Genomic DNA, 23,454 nt, shown 5'->3' with positions numbered 1-23,454 from the left:
AGGCCAAACAAACCAAGTAATTGTAGTTCCAATGTTCTTCCGTCACTTGTTTAAATTAACTTGCTTGTTTAGAAATAAACTGATTCATTGGACTGAGTGATGCCTCATTACAAGACTTTTTTTTTTTTTAAGGAATTTTTAGTATGTTCTATGCACCCCCACTCATCTACACACAGTATATAAATTGTTACTATCATGAGTAATATAAAGTGGGACAAAAAGTTGTCTAAAGTGGCTGCCAAATTTTCTCGGACCGCCACTTACTGTTGATTAAAAATCACACTGCCAAAGTGCTCAGCCCATTTTCAGTAGACAGCAATTAAGCAAAAATGTCTGCCCTGTGAAATGAGGAAAACAATTTTTTTATAGTATACATATAAATATATATGTATATAGTAAATATATATTATATATATATATAAATTATATACCTATGTATATAATGTATATAATAAATATGTATATAATATATATAAGTATATACATATATAAATTCTACGAGCGGAGGCCTGTGACGCACTTACGGGGTCGAGCGCTGCTTTTCCGGAAGTGCATTTATTTTGACAGGGAAACCCGGAACCAGGATCATTTGCTTCTGGTAACTTGACGTGCCGTATAAGTACCGCAGGGAGCCGACTTCCGACTTTGCGCTCGCTTCACAGGTGGTAATTGAAAACCTAATTCCGTCGCGAACCCTCTCGCCGCCATGTCCAAACCTTTGACGGACCAGGAAAAAAGAAAGCAAATTTCGGTTCGGGGTCTAGCCGGCGTGGAGAACGTCGCGGACCTCAAGCTAAATTTCAACCGACATCTTCATTTTACGCTTGTGAAGGACCGCAATGTGGCCACCAAGCGGGACTACTACTTCGCGCTGGCCAACACCGTCCGCGACCACCTCGTAGGACGCTGGATACGGACGCAGCAGCACTACTACGAGACCGACCCCAAGGTGAGGGGAACGGACGTGGGTCGCCCGGGTGCCGCAGTCCGGTCGGCACGTACGCTCGGATGAGAGGGGGGCGGGGCCTCTGCAGCGTGCATGTATGTGTGCCTTATTGTCACCCCTGTGTTTTTTATGACAGCGGGAGAGACAGATGGAGGATGAGTGAGAGAAAAAGAAAAAGACAAACATAGAGAAATGGATGAGAATCCCTCTCTGAGGGAGGCAGGAAGGAGTTAAGAAATGAGGGAGAGGCAGACTGTGGGAGAGAGTGCTCTCTCTCGCCATCCCTTTAGAGGCCTGTTTTGGCTTCAAGTCAATAAATCCCTTTTATCCCTCAGAGAGTGTGGACAGCAAATGCTTACGTAATAGTTGGCCTTGTGCGGGCCTTCCCCAGCGCGACCTGGCTGTCTGGAGCACAGCAAGCTGCATATTTGAGCCAAATGAGGACAATCAAAGTGGAAGACCCCTGTCATGATGTTGGCAACATCTAAGCACTTATGTTGCCTTCTTAATGCAGCGGGTCTACTACCTCTCCTTGGAGTTCTACATGGGCCGGACCCTGCAGAACACCATGGTCAACCTGGCCTTGGAGAACGCTTGCGACGAGGCCACGTACCAGGTGAGGTTACGGAAGCGTCGCTCGCTCGCTCGCCGGCTTCGCTCGCTAACGACGCGATCATCCGTGCCGTTTGGCAGCTGGGCCTCGACATGGAGGAGCTGCAGGACATCGAGGAGGATGCGGGTCTAGGCAACGGCGGGCTGGGTCGGCTGGCCGGTGAGCTCCCGGAGCTTTTGACTTTTAGCCCTCGGGATTCCAAACCTTCTTGTCCCCTCTGTCCGCAGCTTGTTTCCTGGATTCCATGGCCTCGCTGGGCCTGGCCGCTTACGGATACGGCATCCGCTACGAGTTCGGCATATTCAATCAGAAAATCGTCGACGGGCGGCAGGTACGACGATTTTCCGTGGCTAAAATTGCTCAAATAGGGCCGCAGCTCACAATTTTCATCATCGAGTAATCCTCAATTAATCATCATTAGGAAATTCCGCTGGAAAAAAACAAAAAGCAAATTGTTGGGTGACGTTATCTGATGTAGGTGGAGGAAGCCGATGACTGGCTGCGTTATGGCAACCCCTGGGAGAAAGCCCGCCCCGAGTACATGCGCCCGGTCCACTTCTACGGGCGGGTAGAACACACGGCCGAAGGCGTCAAATGGGTCGACACGCAGGCAAGTGCGACCAAAGGAAGGAAGTCGTCCAAACTGGCCCAGCTGTAGATTTGCAGCTCGCTAGCAAACGTTTGTTGAGATAACGATCGGATGTGTCAAAAAAGTGGCTCGTTTCTATCCAAGATGGTTCTGGCTCTCCCCTACGACACGCCCGTGCCCGGCTACCGAAACAACATCGTCAATACCATGAGGCTGTGGTCAGCCAAGGCGCCGTGTGATTTCAACCTCCAAGACTGTGAGTCGCGTCCCGCGGCTCGGCCGTCTCGCCGAACGCCATCTCACGCTTTGTTGCTTTGCCGTCGTCAGTCAACGTGGGCGGCTACATCCAAGCGGTGCTCGATAGGAACTTGGCGGAGAACATCTCTAGGGTTCTCTACCCGAATGACAATGTGAGTGAAATGCTTTGGAAGCAAGCGTCAATTTTTTTTTTCCCCTTAATTTAAAATCAGGGCCCGATCGATTCATCGGCTAATGTTTGCTCTTAGTTGATTCTATTTTGAATTGTTGTAACACTTGTAAAACAAACAATTGAATTAGTGCTTTTAAAACTTTTATTTCATTTGAGATGTTTGCCTTTGACTTACTATTTTAAACATGAATTTTAAAAATCTGGCAAATTTTTGCCCAATTTTCTCCCTGTTAAGAGTTAAGCAAATACTAAGGACAAAGTTTTGTAAAACAGTCAAATGTCCTGCCTGCTAGTTAAGATAAAGGGAAAAGAAAAAATATTTATATTTTGCTTACTTTACATTGCACACATTATTTTATCCATTTTGAATATTCAAAATGAATCAACTGATCAATTGGCAATAGGAATTTTTATTTGTTTTTTATTTTACATTGCAAATATTATTGTATCCATTTTGTATTTTCAAAATTAATCAATCGGCCATCTGGATTTTATTTTTGCAAATATCGGAATTGGCAGTGGCCTTAAATTAAAAAAATCCAAGTCGTCGGTCTCAAAATGCATATGAGAATCTCTTTTTGTCCACTTCAGTTTTTTGAGGGCAAGGAGCTGCGTCTGAAGCAGGAATACTTTGTGGTGGCCGCCACGCTCCAAGACATCGTCCGCCGATTCAAAGCGTCCAAGTTCGGCTCCACCGAGTTTGTTCGCTTGGATCTCTCGGCGCTGCCCGACAAGGTGAACAACGCCGTCGACGTGCTCTTCAGTGCCGCCTGTTCATTTCCTATTTTTTTTCCCTGCATGTCGCCAGGTGGCCATCCAGCTGAACGACACCCATCCCGCTTTGGCCATCCCCGAGCTGATGAGGATCCTGGTGGACGTTGAGAAGCTCCCGTGGGAGAAGGTCCGTCGCCTCGGAACTCGGGATTATACGGCGTGCTTAACGAAACGCACGGGATGTGTCGGCAGGCCTGGGACATCGTGGTGCGGACTTGCGCCTACACCAACCACACCGTGCTGCCCGAGGCTTTGGAGCGCTGGCCCGTGGATCTCTTCCATAACCTGCTGCCCCGTCACCTGGAGATCGTCTACGAGATCAACAGGAGGCATCTGGAGGTGGACGAAGCTGCCGAACGCCCCGCGGCCTTCCCACTTGACGTCACGCTCTCGCTCGCACTTTGCAGCGCGTGGCCAAGCTGTACCCGAACGACGCCGACCGCCTGCGCCGCATGTCGCTCATCGAGGAGGGCGACGTCAAGAAGATCAACATGGCTCACTTGTGCATCGTTGGCTCGCACGCCGTCAACGGGGTGGCCCGCATCCACTCGGAAATCATCAAAAGCACCGTGTAAGCACGCCGCCACCTCCCGATCGCTCGGGCCCGCTCCATGACTTTGCGTCCGATCTCTCGCGCAGCTTCAAGGACTTCTACGAGATGGATCCTCACAAGTTTCAGAACAAGACCAACGGCATCACGCCCAGGCGCTGGCTTCTCATGTGCAACCCGGGACTGGCTGATGTCATCGCCGAGGTTCGTTGGCCCCTTTTCGTGTGTCAAGCAGAAAAGCATATTTAATTTTGTCCTTTTTTTAAAAAAAATTCCGACTGAAAATTGAATCGAATTCAAATCAAGATTACCGTCTCATCTTCCCTCATGAAACGCTTCTTACCCGCAGCGAATCGGCGACGACTACATCCGGGACCTGGACCAGCTGAAGGGGCTGCTGGAGTTCGTGGACGACGACGCCTTCATCCGAGACGTGGCCAAAGTCAAACAGGTGAGACCGGCGCAAGCTTTGTTTCCGTGGACTTTCTCCCAGCGAATGTCTCCCCCTGCAGGAGAACAAGATGAAGTTCGCCGCCCATCTGGAGGAGCACTACGGCGTGAGGATCAACCCCAACTCCATGTTTGACGTGCAGGTGAAGCGGATCCACGAGTACAAGAGGCAGCTGCTCAACTGCTTGCACATCATCACGCTCTACAACCGTGAGGCTTTCCTCTGGCGAGAAAACAAAACTAACAAACAAAAAAGACAACACACCAAGCTCTTGGTTTGTTTTTCCAAATGTAGGCATCCGGAAGGAGCCCAACAAGGCTTGGACCCCGAGGACCATTATGATCGGAGGAAAGGTAAATAATCTAAATTCTCTCTGTGTGAATTTTTTTTTCCACTTTTTAATTTCAAAAAGCAACATTTAAAAAAAAAATCTTGGTTTGGTGGTGGTTTCCAGGCGGCTCCGGGTTACCACACGGCCAAGCTGATCATCCAGCTGATCACATCCATCGGTAATGTCGTCAACAACGACCCCGTGGTGGGAGATCGCCTCAAGGTTATCTTCTTGGAGAACTATCGAGTCACTCTGGCCGAGAAAGGTCTTTTTAAAATTTTTTATTTAAACGTATCCATTGGCACTGCGTCCAAGCATTGACGTGGAGATGATCCTTCTGCAGTCATCCCGGCGGCGGATCTGTCCGAGCAGATCTCCACGGCCGGCACCGAGGCCTCGGGCACCGGCAACATGAAGTTCATGCTGAACGGCGCCCTCACCATCGGCACCATGGACGGCGCCAACGTGGAGATGGCAGAGGAGGCCGGCGAGGAGAACCTCTTCATCTTCGGCATGAGGGTGAAGGACGTGGAAGCGATGGACAAAACCGGGTGAGCTGATACCTGTTGATTTTATTTTATTTATTTATTTTCCTTCTCTCCAAAGCATGTAATGAGAATTTTTTTTAATTACATTTTTTTTTCCCCAAACAGAAAAACAGCCTAATTTTCCATAAAAGGCAGAACATGATGATAGTTATATATTTTTTTAAATTCACTTGTGAAAATATGAAAGTTTGACTTTAATACAACTTTTCCTTTGAAAATAAAATATTCTCCCCCCCCCCAGATATGACGCAATGTCCTACTACAACCGCATCCCTGAGTTGAAGCAGGCTGTGTCTCAGATCGCAGCGGGCATGTTCAGCCCACAGCAGGTGGACCTCTTCAAGGATCTGGTCAACATGCTGTTGCACCACGACAGGTCCCCGCTCCACCCCCGGCACCGCACCTCGTAGCTTCTTTTCATCATCTCACCTCATATGTGTGCCTGTCATAGGTTCAAGGTGTTTGCAGACTACGAGGATTACATGAAGTGCCAGGAGCGAGTGAGCGCCCTCTATAAGGTCAGTAGCGAAATTACACCGTCGCTCAAGAGACCAGCCTCGAGCAGGGCTGGGGAAACTTTAAAAAAAAAAGAAAATCACGATCAGATTCCGTTTCAAAATGGTTCAGCCTAAGTGCTACTTTTTATTCATTCATTTAATTTAATAATTTAATTTAATTAATTGTTTTTTAAAAATTTTGATTAAATTGTGTGTTTTTACCAGAACCCTAAAGAGTGGACCAAGATGGTGATCCGGAACATCGCCTCGTCGGGTAAATTCTCCAGCGACCGCACCATTTCCCAGTACGCCAGGGAGATCTGGGGCATGGAACCCAGCCTGGAGAAGATCCCCGCCCCCGACGACTAAAGTGCACGTAGACACACAAAAAAAAATATATATGTAGCCTCGCACTGTTATAGCTCGACATTTTCATCCTCTATTGAGAAACCCTAGCCAGTATGCGGTTGTATTAACTCCTACTTGAATCTCGTCTGGGAACACACACACGCACACACACACACACACACACCAAAACACTGTAAAGCTTCTATTGTAAGTCGTCTTCCGTTCTTTGGCTCTTCTGCACGCTGCCACCTTAGATGATCCAAAAGCGCCTAATAGCTAATGAGAGAGACTCCATTGAAGAAATAATCGTTTTTCTGTGTAGTCATGTGTATTTCAACCAAACAATTTCCATCCATGTACTGTAACCATTTCATTTGCACGTCTGACGCTCAAGCTGTCACTTTCCACGTCTGTCCGTGTTTGTCAATAAACGGCAAATTTAGTCGACAGCTTTGTGTGTGTGCGATATTTCACCGTTCGATCATCATGATTTGATCCCATGCTGAATTTAGAAATGATTAGCAGCAGCGGGTGGTGAAGAAAGTCATTTTATGAATGTATCAAATGTATGTGCCCCTCCCACTCCCTTAGTGATTGACAGTTGTCACTCAGCGCAAGACCCCTCCCCTCTCGCGCCCTCATATTAAAGCCATCTGCCCCCTCCCAGCCAGTCGCCTTCCACTTCAGGTCTCACCTGTTGTCGCCTCACACACTGCTATGGACTGCGGCGTTTATGGTAAGATTGATTTTTTTTGTTAATGATGAGATTTATTTCAAGCAAAATCATTTGAATGATGGTCATTTTGTGATTCGGGTTCAATTTTGGTGTTTGTGTGACAGGGATGGATCCCCTGGAGGTTCCGCCTCTCACCCCGACCAGCAAAGAGGTTCTGTGCGAGGCTCTCAGAGCCACTTTTGCCGGTTTCACCCAGGAGCGACTCGCCCATCGTTTCCCTCAAGGTGAACGACGAAATCATGACCATGTGAGGATTTGTCACTGAATTTATCGGACGACGTGTTTCCTCGACCCCCTCCCTCCAGATCCCACTTTATGGTCCGAATGGGAGGTCAACCACTGGCTGGACTGGTGCCGGGCCGAGTTCGGGCTGCACTCGTTGGGCTCGGACCTGAAGGGCATGCGGGGTCACGAGCTGTGTCGACTGGACCGCGAGAATTTCCTCAGCCTCATGTCCGACTGCACCGCCGGCGAGATTCTGTGGGAGCACTTGGAGATCATGAGACGGGGTTCGAAAACTGACCCGTATAAATTGTCATTTCTCCGCGTGGCCTGCTGAACGTCTTCTCATCTCCAGATCATGACGGAGACTGCGGTGCTGTGCTACCAATGTGCGTCGTGTCATCTCCTTGCCAGCCTCCAAACAATAAAGGTACATCATTGCGCAAATATTTTCCAGAAACTTTTGCATTGACTTTGTTTTATTACTAAAATTACAAATTGTCTTCACTTTTAAAAATAGGGATATTGCTTGCTAATTGTATTACTATTCATCTTTTTAAAATATGTGAACAGTTTTTACTACTCTCTGATTTCAAAACGAGTTATTTCATAATGGCCCTCCGAGGGGAACTATGACTACGATGAGGCCCGCGACAAAAATGAGTCAGCAGTAGAGGGACCTCCAAACGATTACATAAACCGACACAAACTATGAATGGACGCCGTTACGGTTTTGTGCTTTCAGAGAGCCACTCCGAAGCCGAGATGTCTCACGGTAGCGCTCTGATGTGGACGAGCGACGTCCACCGTACCGAAGCCACGGCGGACGGGAGCCATTACGGGGACACCTTCGCTCTTGCGCAACCCTACAAAACCTTCAAGGAGTACGTGAGCAACAAGGCTGACGTGGGCTCAGCCGTCATCCCTGCAGCCATCCTCGCCGGTTACACCGGTGAGTTGCGCCTTTGGTTTCTTATTTCCCGGCGGGCGGAGGAGGAGGACGATGACGAGGATCTTCTTGTTTGCACGTAGGAAGCGGCCCCATCCAGCTGTGGCAGTTCTTACTGGAGCTGCTGACCGACCGCAGCTGCCAGTCGTGCATCAGCTGGACCGGAGACGGCTGGGAGTTCAAGTTGACCGACCCGGACGAGGTACAATGAGACGCTTTTGACCCCGCCCCCTAAAAGATCCGTCTAACGGAGAAACTATCGCGACCCAGGTGGCGCTGCTTTGGGGCCGGCGCAAACACAAGCCCAAGATGAACTACGAAAAGCTGAGCCGCGGCCTGCGCTACTACTACGACAAGAACATCATCCGCAAGACGGTGGGCAAGCGCTACGTTTACCGCTTCGTCTGCAACCTGCAGGGGCTGCTGGGATACGAGCCCGGCGAGCTGCACGCCATGTTGGACGTCGGGACCGCAAATTAACTTGGGGGGTGATGGGCGGGTTATTGTCGCCGGAGGACGTCATCCAACTAAATCCCCCCCCCTGATGTAAATAGAAGGTGAAAAAGTGTTCTGAAGTGGAGCTCAGCTGCTCGTTGGACTAATTGAACATGTGTTCATTCACAGGCTTTCTTCCATTACGTTGTCTGAAGTAACACACGTGGTTGTGCAGGGTGGGGGGTATTCTGCTTCTGTGGATTTCACAATCTTCTGGGTCCGAAAGCTGCTTTTCAGGAAAGGTAACGAAATGCTTTTGTGAAAACAGGAACAGATTTGTTGACATTTGAAAAGACCAATATTAGTATTTATTTATTTAAGTAAATTGCGGGTTTGTCTTCACTTTTGGTAAGAGGAACCATTTATTTGTATTCTGTAGAACCAAAATTGTCTACTTTTTAAGAACCAAAAATTTGTCACATCCTTTTAGGAAAGTTAATTTTTTAAGAACCAAAAATTTGTTAAATTTTTTTGTAGGGAAGTGTATAATTTCTTCTGCTTAGAACAAAGCAACACCAAGAATTTATTTTCTTCATTCTATTTTTTAGAAAATGAAAACATTCAGAAATGGCAACGTAATTATTTTAGTGTTCTTTTAAGAAAAGCGGAACTTTTTTTTTTTATTTGGGAAATCAAAACATCAATTCTATTCAATTTTGGAAAGCGAAACATCAATAGTTTGTCTTCTTTTTGGGAAATCACGCCCTTAAGCTCTAGAAACGCTACTTTGAAAAACAAAACATTTTTATTTGAGACCCCGCGAGAAGCGTTTACACCGCCAGCAGTTGCTTGAATCCGTATCGTTTTCATCCGCAAGCTGAGCAGCACTGTGTTTGTTTATGGCCGAAGCGTGTGTCCGCGTGATACCATATGTAGACGATGGCGGATTTCTAGCATGAAATCAGAAGCTGATTGAATTTTACAAATCACTGAGCAAGGCGGCACACAGCGAGTGAGTGTGTGCGGATTACTTCCGCCACTTTCCCTAATGGAAGGGGGGCGGGCGGGGGTTTCTTTGTCCTCATGACCAAGTGTCAAGTGTGCGTTGGGCATAAAATCTCCCAATATTTGCCATCGCTGTCAATAGAAGATGACCAATCCCGCCCGCAAACACCCACGGGTTGAAAATAAAACACGTAATGGAAGGTAACAGTGTCTCACCGTTGACTGAACGCTGCCTTCACGCTTGGGGTGTCCCCCGAGAAGCCAGTCAAGCGCTGTCGCATACCTCGTATCGTCCAATGATTTGAGAAAAATGTTTAACATGGCTTAGTCATACAAAATGCAAGCAAATGGATTTCTTTCGGGAAACCACACAAAAAAAAAGGGACATGCTCACCTCATCACCTGACTGAGACGTTTTAGCGCTGATGTAAGGTTTTGTGATATTGTAGCAACATTTTTTTTTTTAAATGATAAAGGCTTTTTTTATGGCTTCAAGTGGTCCCAGTGTCCCATATTTCTGGCTACATAACAGGCAGCTGTGATGTCATCATTGTCTCCTCAGATAGCTGACCGTGAAATCAATTAGTTCGCCCGACTGACTGATCAATTTTGATTCATGGTCTGCAATTGGATACGTGATCAAAAACAAAACATACATGTTGCTTTAAAAAACTGGGGGAACCAAGAAGGAGCTGTCCGTTTTATTGCCAGCAGCATTTCCAAATGCATTAATACCATCTGTGTGGGAACCGCAAACGTTCTTCTTCTGCTTCTTGGTGTGATTACCACTCAATCCAAATAAGATGCAATATCATTTAGACTTTTGTTTCTCCCACTGTTCTGGCGTGAGGGTCTTCTGCTCCAACGCATGGATATCTTTTAGCTCCTCTGCTAAGCAGGTATTCACCATCCTAAACATGATAGACAGTGGATTATGTTATATCAAAATCTGGTCAAGTTATTAAATTTGACAGTCCACCTGTGCATACCTGTGTCTCTGTAGGAGAGGCTTGCCCTCAAACTGGGAAGACACTACAAGCACTTTAAAGCTCGTTGCACATCTGTTGGGGGACATGTCCTCCACGTCCTGCAGAAATAGTCATGTTGATGCATCATGTAAATGATATTAATTGAATGAGTATAAACCGAAACCGACCACATAATCCGCCGCAAGCTCCGTTTTAAGTTTATCCCGGATGTGATCAGGTGTTATGGCCATGTCTGCAACAGAAAACGAGTTATGTTTTAATGTCCTGTCCAATATTACCCTTCATTGAATAAAGATGATCATCAAATACGTAACTCGTATGATAGATTACAATCTAAATTAAGTAAAAAAAAGGTTAATAATTGTTTTATCAATCACAAAATGATGCAGCGTTTAAACAAATCTAAACTACATACCGAAATGTTATAGCTCCACTTCCTGATGATTTCAGTTTCGTTAAATGTGGTCCTGTAAAAGATCCAATCGCAGCGCAGGGATCATAATCACAGCCAATCAGATCCTCTGGAAAATCTCGAGCCGGTTTCTCGAGACGACTCGTTGAACGCCTGACTCGAGATATTCCCTCCTCGCTCTGAGAGGGGGAAAAACACGTATCTTTCATACATATAACTAAATACATAACAAGACGGCAAACCAGTGTAAACTCTTTTTATTTTTTTCTTACAATAGAAAAGCTAAATTTTAATTTAAGAACAGGCAATCGTTATAGACTACTGATAAGGACCAGCGTTTACAAGCGGCGACGTCTGAAAAAAATATACATATATTTAAAGTAACAAATATATATTGGACCGATTACTTTGGATAAAACTAAAAGTATAGCGTCAGTTTTTCAACGTTTTATCTCAGTTTCAAAACTGCCCTTTCAACGATCCAATCACTGAGCAGGGATTGCAACATTCATTTTGTTTTGTAGTCCATATTTTTGAAGTGGCATATCCTTTAACGCCTGACGTAAAATGCACCTTCAGGTAGAAACAAAATATATTTTTTTGTTTGAAAGATATACAAAAGCCTTAAACGACATCATATAGACTTAAATATTTGGATTTTTTCTTTATCAATCTCGTGGCGTGGCAGAGTTTTACGTAATTAAATACAGGCAATATTATGGACACCTCCAATGAATGTTTACTTATGAATCGGACGAAATGTTTGAATTCTCCAGGATGGAATATTGTCAGCATTTTATTTCAACAAATAAACACAAATGAATGTTTCTTGGTGACATGGAGACAATTTAGGCGTCTTTGGCGTTCATGAAAGCCCGTGGAATGGCGGACGAGGTGGAAAACTTCTTTGGCGTGTACATGCTATACTGCCTCAACCCCAAATTTAAAGGGCGAATCTACATCGGCTTCACGGTCAACCCTGAACGCAGGATTCGACAGCACAACGCCGGGCGAAACAAAGGAGGTGCCAAGAGGACCAGCGGTAAAGGACCATGGTGCGGAGAAGCACAGCAGAGCGGAGCGCAGACGTTCGACATCGGTCCACTGTTCCAATGCCGTCCTTCCATTATTTACACCTTGCTTGTGTTCCAGGGAGATGGTCCTCGTCATTCATGGGTTTCCCTCGGACATTGCTGCCTTGACAGTAAGTTTTGTCTTTTAATGGTATTTAAAAAAAAGATGAATTTGATTATAATTATCATAATTATATTAACCAAATATGTTATGCAAATTTAACTGCTTTTTAAAATTATTTTGTACCTCAGGTAAAATATTTTGCTATATGACCCCAATGCACATTTTCAACTGTTATTAATAATTAAATTGCAGTTGTCTAACATTTATGAAATAAACATTTATTAAAATGTAAAATAGGTTGATTTTAAATAAAAAAATTAGAATCACTTAAAAATGTCAATATGCTTTCAGTTTAGATGAAATTAATTAAAACGGTCCAATTTAAAATTATTTATTTTACTGCCGTTTGTATTTTATTGACGAATTTAATAAAAACTGCTCATTTTGAAAGAAAAAATGCTGAACATTATCCATCCATCCATCCATTTTCTGAACCGCTTAGTCCCCACGGGGGTCGCGGGCGTGCTGGAGCCTATCCCAGCCGTCATCGGGCAGTAGGCGGGGGACACCCTGAACTAGTTGCCAGCCAATCGCAGGGCACACAGAGACAAACAACCAATCGCACTCACACTCACACCTAGGGACAATTTGGAGTCTTCAATCGGCCTACCAAGCATGTTTTTGGAATGTGGGAGGAAACCGGAGTGCCCGGAGAAAACCCACGCGGGCCCGGGGAGAACATGCAAACTCCGCACAGGGAGGGCCGGAGGTGGAATCGAACCCGCACCCTCCTAACTGTGAGGCGGACGTGCTACCCAGTGCGCCACCGAGCCGCCCATGCTGAACATTAGCTCATATTTATTTTATTCTTTTTTTTTTGTTTGTTTGGCATTATTTTTGTCCCATATTGAAATGTGTTAATATTGTAGAATAAATAACCCAAACATTTGAAGAAAATCTGCCAATTTATATTTTTATATTTTCCAATTAAATTGTCCCGCAAATATAAATCGTCCCGCTGATTAAATTTTTGGGAGAGGGCCCTTGTTTATTTGACTACTTAAAAGCTCTATTTATGCAAACAAGTTAAAAGTGAATACTGTTTGATATGTTCCCTTTGATTGTTGCCTCAGACTTGGTAACGCAATTCACCCAATTCGATCGTGTCTTGTCAGTTTGAGTGGGCGTGGCAAAACCCGCACTCCTCCAGGCGTCTGGCCCACGTCTCCCGCCGCACCAGGAAGGAGTCCAGCCTGCAGTTCCACTGGCGCGTGGTCTCCAACATGCTGCGCGTGGCCCCGTGGAGCAGGCTCCCGCTGACAGCCCGCTGGCTCAAGCAGGAGTACAAGGTGGACTTCGAGCCCTCTCTGCGCCCACCGCCGCACGTCTCCGTCACCTTCGGGCCTGTCAGAGCCAAGAAGCAGCGGCTGGTGGACACGTGTGAAGAGCAGGAGGTGACTTCCAGGTGTTTTCTCTGCCAAGGCCTGGTCTTGGTAAGTTCTTGAACCTCGCCCAGATTTTGACAAGCTTTCTCACCGGCCCTGGCGCTTCATTTTTTAGCCTTAAATTAAAATATTGCCTCCAGTGGAGGGCGCTATTAGAATGTCATCAATACAGTCATTGTCACAACAACAATGTGTGCAATGGAAATAATAGGGTTGAACAATTGATCAAATTGCCGCTAAGTTATCGTTTACCATACCATGACAAAATAATCCACACAGATGTATTCGAACCCTGCTACGGCGCAATTGACCCGTGTGATTGGAGAAAATGGCCAAACCAAATTGGCATTCAAACGATTAATCGGCCAGCCCTGTGCTCCCCTCAGACTCGAGAAAAGCTCAGTTGCGTCCACGCGTCGTGCGGAATGCGCAGCCACGTGATCTGCCTGGCCAAGCGTTTCTTGCGGCTCGAGCCGTCCCACCTGCTGCCCGTGGAGGGCCGCTGTCCGTCCTGCCGCCGCGCCGTGCTATGGGGGGACCTCATCCGCCTCAAGCAAGGTTGCTCGGACTTGACCGCATCCCACGTAAGATCATCAAGAGCATCAAGCATGTCCACTCACGTTACATAATGTTCGCTCGTTTGACGGGAAATCTCTTCATGGGGACTTTCCGTCTCCCACAGGACAACTGGACAAATGAACTGGAGACAAGAAATACGCCATCTCCAACAATCCAGTTGCCCTCCCACAATATTTAAGACCTCTTTGATCAGGAACTGTCCTTCACAATCATTTTTATTGATCTGTTTTTAATGCTTTTTACGACATAATAAAATGGGTTTTATTTAATCCCGCTGTAGTGCAGCCTTCAAATCACAACATGTATTAAATCCACGTTAAAGGGAGACACGATTTCACAATCGAAAAGCCACTTTACAGGGAATAAAAACTCCATTTTCCATAATCGCCGACGGCACTCAATTCACATCATAAACGTCAGCTGCATCGACAAAGTGCTCCTGGAAGACGCAGCACGTAAAAGTACGACTTGGATCTCTAACACTGGACCGGCGCTTCTCTCGACTCATGACGAAGAGGTGAGTAAATGCGGGAATATATACAAATCTCACGAAAAGACGTCACTGCAAGGGGTCGGGCACAGGACTCGACTCGGCAGGCGGCGGGGTCTGCACCGTGATCACCGGCTGCGTGAAACAAAAGCCCGGGTAACGTTTGAGCAAATTGACCTTCTCGTCGCTCCACCTTATCAACTCACCATTTTGCCGGCGGGCCCGCAGCAGTTGATCACCTTGCAGGCGTAAATCGCCAGAGTGACGGAGATGGCAAACAAAGCCACCTGGATGATCATCTTCTGCCCAAACACCAATTTCTTCACGTGCTGGAAATCACAATAGATTCAATCGAAACGTATTTCGTCAAACGTTGTTGGCTAAAATGAATGTTTCGGAGATTACGTTTAAATTGGCACGTAATATTTTTTTTGTCGCTGTCTCCATCGCACACATTATTCCTATTTTTTCCCCCTCCAGGTTCTGAATTTTTAAGATGTAAACAACAGTCCAAAAAAGTGTGTTTCTTAAACTCACTTCGATGTCTTTGCAGGTTTGCTCTGTAGTGTTCGTCTCGGCATAGCGCCAGCAAACCCTATCATAGTAGGTATCCAGGTCCACCAGGATCCAGATCACGTTGAAGAAGGAGGCGCCACTGGACAATAACTGCATCCCGAAACTGGCCTGCAGCTAAACACACACAATGTGACGTGGAGAATCGACATCAGCCCGTCGGCCAACTCACCGTAGGTAAGTGGAGGTTCTTTGCAGCTATTGCGACACTTCCAGCAACCATCACCTGTCACGACAACCAGACAATTATTTTCAGGGGATTCGGAATTGATCGCTAATCTTTTCCTAGCGCAGTCCTAAAGCGAACATCTTTTTTGGGGATTGACTTTTGACGTCGCCAAGTGTTGCCGCTTACCACAACTAATGCGACGTAGTAAGGGACTTCGTTGGTAGGGTAATAGGCGGTGGGCGGTAGGATACTCTGACTCGCTATCTGATGCACGCTCAGGAGAATCTGCGTTATCTGACATTCAAATAAATAAATAAATAAATAACTGAGTTCCAAATCAAACTTTTGTGTTATTTGCTCGCGGCGGCCAGTCGGACCCCGAGAGCTTTAGGCTCAGCCTCCAGGTACTTCTGCTTTCTGTTAGGATCTCGTTGGAATGTGACGGTCACCAGCGGGTTTTGGGTCGAAGACTCCGGCTCAATAGCTTCATCTGAAACAGACCAAAAGTAACGGCTGCAAACTGCTGCTGATGTTGCAATCACCCCGCAAAAAAAAAAATAAAGGCAGAACATCTGGATTTTATCAGGATTTAAACTTAAAAGTGACTTTCCTCAATCAAAAGCTCCCAAAAAGAAAGTTTTACCTGCCATTATCGCAGTCTGCGGCAATTCCACAGAGAAAGAAAGACACCACTGCGGTGCCTTTTTGATAACTGCGTAATCTCGATTGTTTTCAACAACAGGGGCAATGACGTCACACTTCCCGATAGAGGGGCTCCCTCTTGCTGCCTGCTGGGAACCGTAGTTTGCAAGAGCCTTAAATATTCAATCCCCCCACTAGAGAGCAGCAGAGTAAAGCAAAAAGAACTTTGTTGCATTGGAGAAGCTAATTGCGATATACAATCAATATTGTCAAATGTAAATTCAAATATGGGTCATTCCACGATTGGAGGACGATTCATGAAGCATCCAATGTCCAGTTTTATCATTTTTGAATGATTTCAAGAAAAACGGGTCATAATTTACATAGCATTTAATTCAGCCAGCTAAGAAAACATTTTTCAAATGAACGACTTTATTCGTCCTATTACATTTTGCTGTGCTTATGCACGTGAAAAGAAACATATTGTTGAAAAACAATTTCATTTCCGTCTCCAGCTGTGTTAATGCAACATGGGAAAAAAAGTGTTTTCTAATAACATGAGTTGAAAAGATTGTAAGGACGTATCTTATATAGATATCTTAAATATGGTGAGAATAAGCAGTTCATCTATGTATTTCTACAGCAGGGGTGTCAAACTTTTTTTTTTTTTTGGCGGGCCACATTGTAGTCATAGCTTCTGTCGGAGGGCCATTATGACTGTCAACCCAAATGAATGTATGAGTACCTCATATACAGTAAAAGCTACAAAATAAACTGACAAATAACTCGTTTTCAAATCAGACAAGTAAAAACTGGACAAATATAAAAAAAAAAAGATATTAAAAGTGTAGACAGTTTGCAATTCTAGTAATGACACATGAATTTGATGCCTTCGCGGGCCACCTAGAATGATGCGGCGGGCCGTATCTGGCCCCCGGGCCTTGAGTTTGACATCTGTGTTCTGCAGGATGCAGATACCGTACATATCGTAGGACACAACGATTATGTTTTAGTTACGCCAAGCAAGGCTATCGTTCGTGACCTTGCATTCCAGCCGGCGCGCATCGAATTTGGGCTGGGGCTATCAAGCCTGGACAAGCCGAGGCAGCGCGTCACGCTTGGCCTCACCTTGCGCTCGGAACCAGGAAGCGCGCATGTGCGAGGTGCGGAGGCGGAGGAGAAGAAGGGAGGTGGTGGCAAGGGGGGTCTTGAATCACCTCGTTGGTTGATGCGGAAATAGCGGACGCTTTAACCTTGCGTAGAGCGGCGCGCCAAATCACGCACAGCAAAAGGAAAAAAAGCTCTTAGTGGCCAGGCAACGTGGCGTGGTCAAATCCGCGTGTGCAGGTGAGTCTGCGCTAAAGTGTTGTCCGTGTGCGTCCATCGTGGAAGACTTTATTTGACAGAATGCGATGTGGACTACAGTAGACAGGCACGCCCCTTCTCGACTTGGTTTTCGGCTTCTTTGCACTCATTCGCGTTGCTAGCACCCTCATACAATTGTAAACACGCGCAGGTGGCCAAAGTTCACATGATGTCAACAAAGTAGTAGAAATGATTCATTTCCTGGGTTTAAATCAAAGTACCGACTCCGCAATGTGCTTGAGTACAAAAGTAAAAAAAAATCATTTGGAATGTGCTAAGCACAACAAGTTGGAGTTTGCTGCGTAGGTTTGAAAAAAAAAAAAAAAAAAAACGAGTCATGCGTAGTAGGGATACAGTCTGTTTTAAAAAGTATTTAAGTCCCTGGAAAAATAAAATACCAAATCAAGAAATCCTCATCTATTTAATTAGTGCAACAAAGTATTTGTATTTATTTTTTGTCTTCTGCCACCTGATGCTGCAAAATCCATGTAAAGTGTAATACAATGATGTCATCAATGTTGGAGTGAAGTTAGTAGTTTGGGTGGTTAGTAGAAATTACACACAGTCAAACATATCAGTCGACCATTCATTTTTTAATGGCAATTTGAGAGCTGAGCCTTTGTTGCGTGTGAATTAGTGACGTCCAAAAATAATGACCCATTCGTCAGTACTTCATGCTCACTGAAGTTTGGCATTGCGTTCCAAATATGCAACCGCAAAAGCAGAAGTTGCGCTTGTGTGCAACTCAAAGGAGAACAAGTTGAATTTCTGACACTTGCGGCAGAAGGAAACGCCGTTGACTTTTGAAGCGCCAGGCCTCCAGGCCAGGACGGCGAGACCGATTGCTTCCTGCCGTGTCGCAAACGTGTCTCGTCACGCCGGCAGTCGGCCCTCTCTTTACGCCTGACCGAAATCTTGTCTCGATTTGCCTTCAGTGTTGTGGAGTCCCGCCAGATGACGCACTAGAAGGTCATGTCGGAAGCTGCGGAGCCAAGCCAGGAGCTGCAGAGCTGGCTCCTCAGCCTCCACCTCTCCCAATACGCGTCGAGCTTCCAGCAGGGTGGCTACCGGACTCTGCGGGACCTCGCCCGGCTCACGGACGAGCATCTCCGAGAGCTCCGGGTGCTCCCGACCGGACACCGCAAACGCATCCTTCGCAGTTTAGAAGCACTGGGTGTCCAGACGCAAAGTCACGGAGAGGAAGTCCAGAAACCGAGGCTGTACCCGAGAAATATCTTCTTGGTGGATAAAAATAGAGGCGGGTCCTGTCAGCACCCTTGTCCAAAAGAACGGCAGCAGTTACCATCGGGTGGGAGTCAGACCTTGCCGGCGGGAGCTGGACTCGGGGCGCAGACGGAAGCCTCCGGCCCGCCGCGACCGGCCCGTCGAAACGTCCCAGCGTCTACGTTGGAGGATCTCCCTGCTTCCTTGTCCAGCAGCAGCACAGAATCACTCCCGACTTTGGAGACTTCCCCCGAAGATGCCCCCTTTACACCTTCCCCTTCCGATGTCCCGACCCAGAGCGAGGATGGAGGCTCTTCTCTCTGCAACATGGTGGACAATGCCCTCTACGACGCCCAGCCCGCTTCCGCCGCCCCCAAAGGTCCGCGACCGACCCGCTCTTATCGGCTGAGGCACAGGCCGGTGCCCGACATCCCCCGGCAAGACGGGTACGTAGTCTCCGGCGCCTTCAGATGCTTTGGAGCGCTAGGGGTCATGTTGCTTTTGCCATGCTTGGCGACCAAACAAAAACAATCAATAACCAATAAGAGCCGGGCCGCATCTTGCAAAACTCTTGCAACAGTCCAAGTAACGCAACAATAGCCTGTAGCAAAGCGTTCCGCTTTTCCTGTCATTTTTCAAAATTATATCCGATAACTGCCCGCGGTTGTTTTGTGTCAAGATTTGAAAAAGTTCCATTGGAGAAAAACATACCCCCAAAAATCAATCATCAAAGTCATTCACTAATCAACTATCTTGACTCTGACTCCCCCAAAATCTGAAGCAAGATATTAAAGTTACTTTTCGCATAGTGTCTTTGACAATCGTTAGCATTAGCCTAGCTTACATAGCCTACACGCATATCTACTAAGTACTAAAACTTTGGTACACTCGTTTGAAATACTCCATCAAAATCTGAAGCAAGATACTAAAGTCACTTTTTACATACTGTCCTTGACTATCATTTATTATTATAATATTTTTTAAAGATTTCCAGCAACATTTACTCAGACTTGGGTTAGCCTAAACCTAGCTAGTCAGTTTTCACATACTGTCCTTGACTATCTCTCTTTTTTTTTCTTTTCTTAAATATTTCCAGCAACATTTCCTCAGATTTGGGTTAGCCTAAGCCTAGCTTACTTTGCTAATTATCCTACACGCATATCTACTAAGTACTAAAAATCTGGTACACTCACTGTTTGAAATACTCCAATAATATACCAAAATCTGAAGCAAGATACTAAAGTCACTTTTCACACACTGTCCTTCACTATCGTTTTTTGTTGTTGTTTTTTTTAAAGATTTCCAGCAACTCAGATTTGGGTTAGCCTAAGCCTAGCTTAATTTGCTTACACGCGTACAAAAAATTTGGTACACTCCCCATTTGAAATACTTGTATTTCCAATACTTAAGTATATTTACGAACATAAAAATACTTTTGCTCCAGCAAACGGCCTCAAGTCACATCCTCCAAGGTGACCAACTCCTCGCAAAGTCATTTTTCTGCGAGGATACTTCTACTTTGACTCCACTCTGGATTTCTGCTACTTTCCCCAAAATCCGGGTGTGTGTTGAATGGCGAGTGTTGCACTTTTTGAAAGTTGTTTTCTCTCTCTCTCTCTCTCTCTCTCTCTCTCTTTCTCAGGCGCGTGCAAACAAGCGGGCCCCGACACCCGGCAGCCGTCTGCGGGCGTCCCTCCGGTGCAAACGGCGCTCAGAAAGGTACGCAGCGCATTCGCTCGCCACGTGCTATGAATATTTCATTTGGCGGGGCTCTTGTTTGCCCGGATGAAAGAAGGTGGGGGTGGGGGGGTGCCGTTGAGTCTGCTGTTTGGCGGCTGCGTCGCGGGAAGCGGCGGCGGCGGCGCACATCTCGGGGAATACGGGCTCTCATATCTTGTCCCCCTCCAACTAGTCAGACCTGAGTCTGAGGTAGCTTTGAACAACTTTTTTGTGGGACTGGATTCTTTTTCTTTTCTTTCATTTTTTTTTTTTTTTTTTGACGAGTTGACAAAGTTGGATTCACTCCAATGGTTTTTAACGATTGGGCCGCAGGTAAATAGTTGCCCGGAAGCAAACGATTCCAAGGAGCCTGTTTTGGTGTCACACTCAAATATCTCTTGTCCATTTTTTTTGCTGAGCTCTTAATTGTGCTAAGTCAGGTGTTTTTTAATGTCATGTTTCAGATTTAATTCCTTTTTAGAGCAGCTTGGTTAGTTTTTTTTTTTTTTTTTTTTTTTTTGCTTCATGTCATTTTAATTTTACTTTTAATTCTCAAACAATTATTTGACCTTCCTTCTATATGAACACACAGACACAAGTTCAAATTCCGTTTCAAATGCTTCACCAAGACAAGCTATGTTGGCTACAACTATAGTTAAATTTTAAACTCATTCAGTGCCATTGACGCCAAAGATATTAACTGGGTTTGCAGTGAATGAGTTAAATGTAAGATGTAGTTTCGGTGAGTCTTTATTCTTCTAGAAGTTCCCCCCAAGGTCCGAACGGAACGTGAAAGTCACAGGAGAGACGTGAGGAAGGTTTGTTAGGAAGGAAGAAGAGCTGGATGCAAAACAGGCTAAGACGACGGTGAAGAGGGAGCGCCGGGAAACGCAAAGTCGCCTCGCCAACTTGGATGTTTCCCCATCATGTGTGCAAGGCAGCGGGATTCCCACGAGCCGCTGCTCCAAATAGAATTTACCCGATGGATAAAAGTTCATTTTGTGCAGCGCAGTACTGATTTGTTGTTTTCCGGCGAGTTCATAATTTTTGTTAATTAATTGCCTACAAATGTCACAAGGTGGTAGAAAAAGCTGTTAAAAACAAAAACTGATTTATTTATTTGGAACAATACAGACAATAATAAGCCAAGCAAGCTTATTCGACTCAACAAAAACGAATGAAATAAAACCCAAATTGAAATTAGGCAGAATAACGTTAGCTTAGCTGTCAGCGCAGGCGTGGCGTCGCTCACAGCGGGAATGACAACAAATTGACGGCCCGATTGGCTTCTTAAACTCATTCAGCGCCATTGACGGTTATAGACGTCAAAGCTATTCACTGGGTTGGCAGTGAATGAGTTAAAAGATCAGCAAGGAAAATCAGCGGCGACACTAAGCGGGAGCCGCTAGCCGCGCCGCCTCCCGTTTACCGCCGCTTAAGTGACACCCTTGCGCAATAGGTCGGGAGTTTTGTCACTCACAGAGGTCAACTACGAGCGACCCCCTCGGTGAAACCGATTAAACCCACGACGTGACCACCTAATGTCTTTACGAAGCGCCGTCCTCCTCAAGGACGTGACGGCGTCGCCGTGTCCCGACCGTTCCTTTTGTCCGCAGGCCGGGTTATGCGTCAGAAGGTGTTTTGATCTTTCCCGACGTCTTTTTAGTCTGCGCGTGTCGAGCCCGCGGCGGCATCTTCTGTCCTGCGCCGTCCTCGGGAGAAGCTGGCGTCATCTTTCACAGTGACAGGCTGCGGCCCACGCACGGTGGCCCCCGGGTCTCCAGACTAATAATGTCTGGCCGCACTTTCTTCTCCTTCTTCTTTGCCTTCCCCTCCAAACATAGACCGGCAGAAGCAAACAGAGAATGGATCAAGGCTTGCCAAACGTATTCGTGGAAGGATGGGGAGTCAACTCCTCCAATAGTCCAAAAGTACTTTTTTATAAAGAGCAAAAATCAGGTTACATGCGTTGTTGTTAAGAAATTTCCTATAATGAACTTCTTTTTGCTTGCTGTGCACTCTGACCCGACAGAGATGTCATAAAAAACCAATAATGGCTTTTTTTTTTACAAGTTTAGGAGTAAACAGAAATATGGATGTTTTCAGGCCCTCAAGTGATTGCGTGTAACTTCCGCTCTGTTCGAGTAAATATAATAAAGTTCAATGTAAGAGTGTCGTGCTTAACAAAAGATGCTCAAATAAAAATGTTGCGCTAAAACGGCTCTGCCGGGTAGAGTTTATCGAAAACTGATGTCGCTGAGTTAGCGTAGCGCTTTTTATTGCCAGCTAGCATTAGCTTAATGCTTGTTAGCGTTGACTTGACGTGTATGCTCTCAAAACATTGCTATTGATTAAAAATTTAAAAAAAATATTAATAAAAAAACAGAAAAACAAACAAAAAAACCCATCTTTTTTTTTAAATTGTGGTGTTTTTTTTAAAAAATACAAACGTAATGTGTGGCCAAAAAATAACAATTATAAAATCGTCCTCCCCGCCACTGTATCATCAAAATGATTCAAATACGCGAGGATTGATCTCATCTTGCTTTCAGCAGCATTTTTTTTTTTTTTTTTTTTTGTCGTCTGCCTGTCTCCTTTTTAGCTCCACTTCACAGAACCCTGACGCCCATCGCTCCCTACGGAGAGACCTTCCTGTACAACAGCGCTCAAAGCATTCCGGTAAGACGCCGTCCACTCCCACCGCTGCGCTGTTAGTAGCAGCTTACCAAAGAGGTACAGATGTATTTTTTTTTCTTGATTTTTTTTCCCCTAAGATCCGGAAGAACATCACAGGCCAAAGCGCCATCTCACCACGTTAATGTTGTCACATAACAGAGTGGCGCTTGCTTCTCTGTTGCCCCAGAGGTTAATAGAAATGTCAGCCGGCCCGCTAAAGTTAGCACCGCTTAATGCAACGACGCCATCGTCGTGTCTAAGCTGAACATTTTCTTTTCATTTGATGCTCATCTGCTCTGTGCCCCTTCCAGAACCAAGGTGGCAAAGAAGCGGCGGTCAGAGAGAAGAAGCTAAGGTAGCCGCCGCTTTTCTAATACTTGCAAATTCGAGGAAGGCTTCAGAGAAAAAAAAAAAAAAAAAAAAACATCTCTGACCATGTTTGTGTTTTGGGGGTAAAGATGTTTCCAAGCGAGATGGAATTGTTTCATGGAGTCCATTTATCAATTTATCCAAATATTTGTTTCTTTCCAGAGCAGTTTGTTAATAAACAATATAATTGGAGGAGCAGCTGTCTAACTTTGAAGCAATACAAATGTGACAATAGAATAAA

At 45.7% G+C, this 23,454-nt stretch overlaps 6 protein-coding genes across 7 annotated transcripts in view; 4 read left to right on the top strand and 2 right to left on the bottom strand.

Annotated features, from left to right (window-relative positions):
- Positions 1-594: 594 nt before the first annotated feature.
- On the top strand, positions 595-6,526 carry LOC125983731 (glycogen phosphorylase, muscle form). The gene is made up of 20 exons (XM_049745254.2): positions 595-949; positions 1,461-1,562; positions 1,640-1,718; positions 1,787-1,890; positions 2,038-2,169; positions 2,293-2,404; positions 2,476-2,558; positions 3,170-3,313; positions 3,387-3,479; positions 3,545-3,691; positions 3,760-3,923; positions 3,992-4,106; positions 4,252-4,353; positions 4,415-4,562; positions 4,648-4,706; positions 4,808-4,949; positions 5,028-5,235; positions 5,474-5,608; positions 5,684-5,750; positions 5,955-6,526. The coding sequence occupies exons 1-20, from the start codon at positions 707-709 to the stop codon at positions 6,096-6,098; spliced, it is 2,523 nt and encodes an 840-aa protein (XP_049601211.1). The 5' UTR covers positions 595-706; the 3' UTR covers positions 6,099-6,526.
- Positions 6,527-6,669: 143 nt separating this feature from the next.
- LOC125983912 (protein C-ets-1) lies at positions 6,670-9,629 on the top strand. 2 transcript variants are annotated; one of them, XR_007486808.2, is made up of 8 exons: positions 6,670-6,813; positions 6,918-7,037; positions 7,119-7,322; positions 7,391-7,465; positions 7,781-7,987; positions 8,068-8,186; positions 8,255-8,541; positions 8,609-9,629. XR_007486808.2 is itself a non-coding variant. In XM_049745642.2 (7 exons), exons 1-7 carry the CDS (start codon positions 6,795-6,797, stop codon positions 8,462-8,464), a joined length of 954 nt encoding a protein of 317 aa, XP_049601599.1. In that variant the 5' UTR covers positions 6,670-6,794; the 3' UTR covers positions 8,465-9,629. The 2 variants fall into 2 exon arrangements, 1 of the variants encoding a protein (XP_049601599.1); XM_049745642.2 differs by having other exon boundaries at positions 8,255-9,629.
- A 481-nt stretch (positions 9,630-10,110) lies between these two features.
- Positions 10,111-10,918, bottom strand: zgc:112271 (uncharacterized protein LOC553698 homolog). Its single transcript, XM_049745721.1, has 4 exons — positions 10,829-10,918; positions 10,581-10,645; positions 10,414-10,511; positions 10,111-10,335 (listed from the first exon to the last, which is right to left on the bottom strand). Exons 2-4 carry the CDS (start codon positions 10,641-10,643, stop codon positions 10,236-10,238), a joined length of 261 nt encoding a protein of 86 aa, XP_049601678.1. The 5' UTR covers positions 10,644-10,645; positions 10,829-10,918; the 3' UTR covers positions 10,111-10,235.
- Positions 10,919-11,431: 513 nt separating this feature from the next.
- On the top strand, positions 11,432-14,255 carry slx1b (SLX1 homolog B, structure-specific endonuclease subunit). The gene is made up of 5 exons (XM_049745669.2): positions 11,432-11,880; positions 11,978-12,029; positions 13,138-13,455; positions 13,794-13,991; positions 14,090-14,255. Exons 1-5 carry the CDS (start codon positions 11,693-11,695, stop codon positions 14,162-14,164), a joined length of 831 nt encoding a protein of 276 aa, XP_049601626.1. The 5' UTR covers positions 11,432-11,692; the 3' UTR covers positions 14,165-14,255.
- On the bottom strand, positions 14,184-16,013 carry LOC125983959 (membrane-spanning 4-domains subfamily A member 4A). Its single transcript, XM_049745680.1, has 7 exons — positions 15,862-16,013; positions 15,596-15,708; positions 15,405-15,512; positions 15,222-15,275; positions 15,014-15,166; positions 14,683-14,805; positions 14,184-14,611 (listed from the first exon to the last, which is right to left on the bottom strand). The coding sequence occupies exons 1-7, from the start codon at positions 15,866-15,868 to the stop codon at positions 14,546-14,548; spliced, it is 624 nt and encodes a 207-aa protein (XP_049601637.1). The 5' UTR covers positions 15,869-16,013; the 3' UTR covers positions 14,184-14,545.
- A 1,006-nt stretch (positions 16,014-17,019) lies between these two features.
- arap2 (ArfGAP with RhoGAP domain, ankyrin repeat and PH domain 2) overlaps positions 17,020-23,454 on the top strand; it is a 50,781-nt gene continuing 44,346 nt past the window's right edge. The window contains exons 1-5 of the mRNA XM_049745087.2: positions 17,020-17,207; positions 18,161-18,895; positions 20,092-20,168; positions 22,771-22,847; positions 23,156-23,199. Coding sequence (XP_049601044.1) covers positions 18,198-18,895; positions 20,092-20,168; positions 22,771-22,847; positions 23,156-23,199 — 896 coding nt within the window. The 5' untranslated portion in view covers positions 17,020-17,207; positions 18,161-18,197. The remainder of the gene's footprint in view (positions 17,208-18,160; positions 18,896-20,091; positions 20,169-22,770; positions 22,848-23,155; positions 23,200-23,454) is intronic.

Source organism: Syngnathus scovelli, chromosome 1, assembly GCF_024217435.2.
Source record: "Syngnathus scovelli strain Florida chromosome 1, RoL_Ssco_1.2, whole genome shotgun sequence".
Taxonomy (NCBI): Eukaryota; Metazoa; Chordata; class Actinopteri; order Syngnathiformes; family Syngnathidae; genus Syngnathus; species Syngnathus scovelli.
The sequence above is the reverse complement of the archived record's forward strand: the minus strand, read 5'-3'. Positions and strand labels throughout refer to the sequence as shown.

Coding starts and splice junctions, on each gene's coding strand:
- LOC125983731 (XM_049745254.2), top strand. CDS start 707: ATGTCCAAACCTTTGACGGACCAGGAAAAAAGAAAGCAAATTTCGGTT. Junction 1,891..2,037: donor AAATCGTCGACGGGCGGCAG/GTACGACGATTT, acceptor TATCTGATGTAG/GTGGAGGAAGCCGATGACTG. Junction 5,751..5,954: donor GAGTGAGCGCCCTCTATAAG/GTCAGTAGCGAA, acceptor TGTTTTTACCAG/AACCCTAAAGAGTGGACCAA.
- LOC125983959 (XM_049745680.1), bottom strand. Junction 15,513..15,595: donor CTGAGCCTAAAGCTCTCGGG/GTCCGACTGGCC, acceptor TTTGAATGTCAG/ATAACGCAGATTCTCCTGAG. Junction 14,806..15,013: donor AAACCTGCAAAGACATCGAA/GTGAGTTTAAGA, acceptor TGTGATTTCCAG/CACGTGAAGAAATTGGTGTT.
- slx1b (XM_049745669.2), top strand. CDS start 11,693: ATGAAAGCCCGTGGAATGGCGGACGAGGTGGAAAACTTCTTTGGCGTG. Junction 13,456..13,793: donor TCTGCCAAGGCCTGGTCTTG/GTAAGTTCTTGA, acceptor TGCTCCCCTCAG/ACTCGAGAAAAGCTCAGTTG. Junction 13,992..14,089: donor CGGACTTGACCGCATCCCAC/GTAAGATCATCA, acceptor CGTCTCCCACAG/GACAACTGGACAAATGAACT.
- LOC125983912 (XM_049745642.2), top strand. Junction 7,466..7,780: donor CCAGCCTCCAAACAATAAAG/GTACATCATTGC, acceptor TTGTGCTTTCAG/AGAGCCACTCCGAAGCCGAG. Junction 7,988..8,067: donor CATCCTCGCCGGTTACACCG/GTGAGTTGCGCC, acceptor GTTTGCACGTAG/GAAGCGGCCCCATCCAGCTG.
- zgc:112271 (XM_049745721.1), bottom strand. CDS start 10,643: ATGGCCATAACACCTGATCACATCCGGGATAAACTTAAAACGGAGCTT. Junction 10,512..10,580: donor AGCTTGCGGCGGATTATGTG/GTCGGTTTCGGT, acceptor CTATTTCTGCAG/GACGTGGAGGACATGTCCCC. Junction 10,336..10,413: donor CCTCTCCTACAGAGACACAG/GTATGCACAGGT, acceptor TATCATGTTTAG/GATGGTGAATACCTGCTTAG.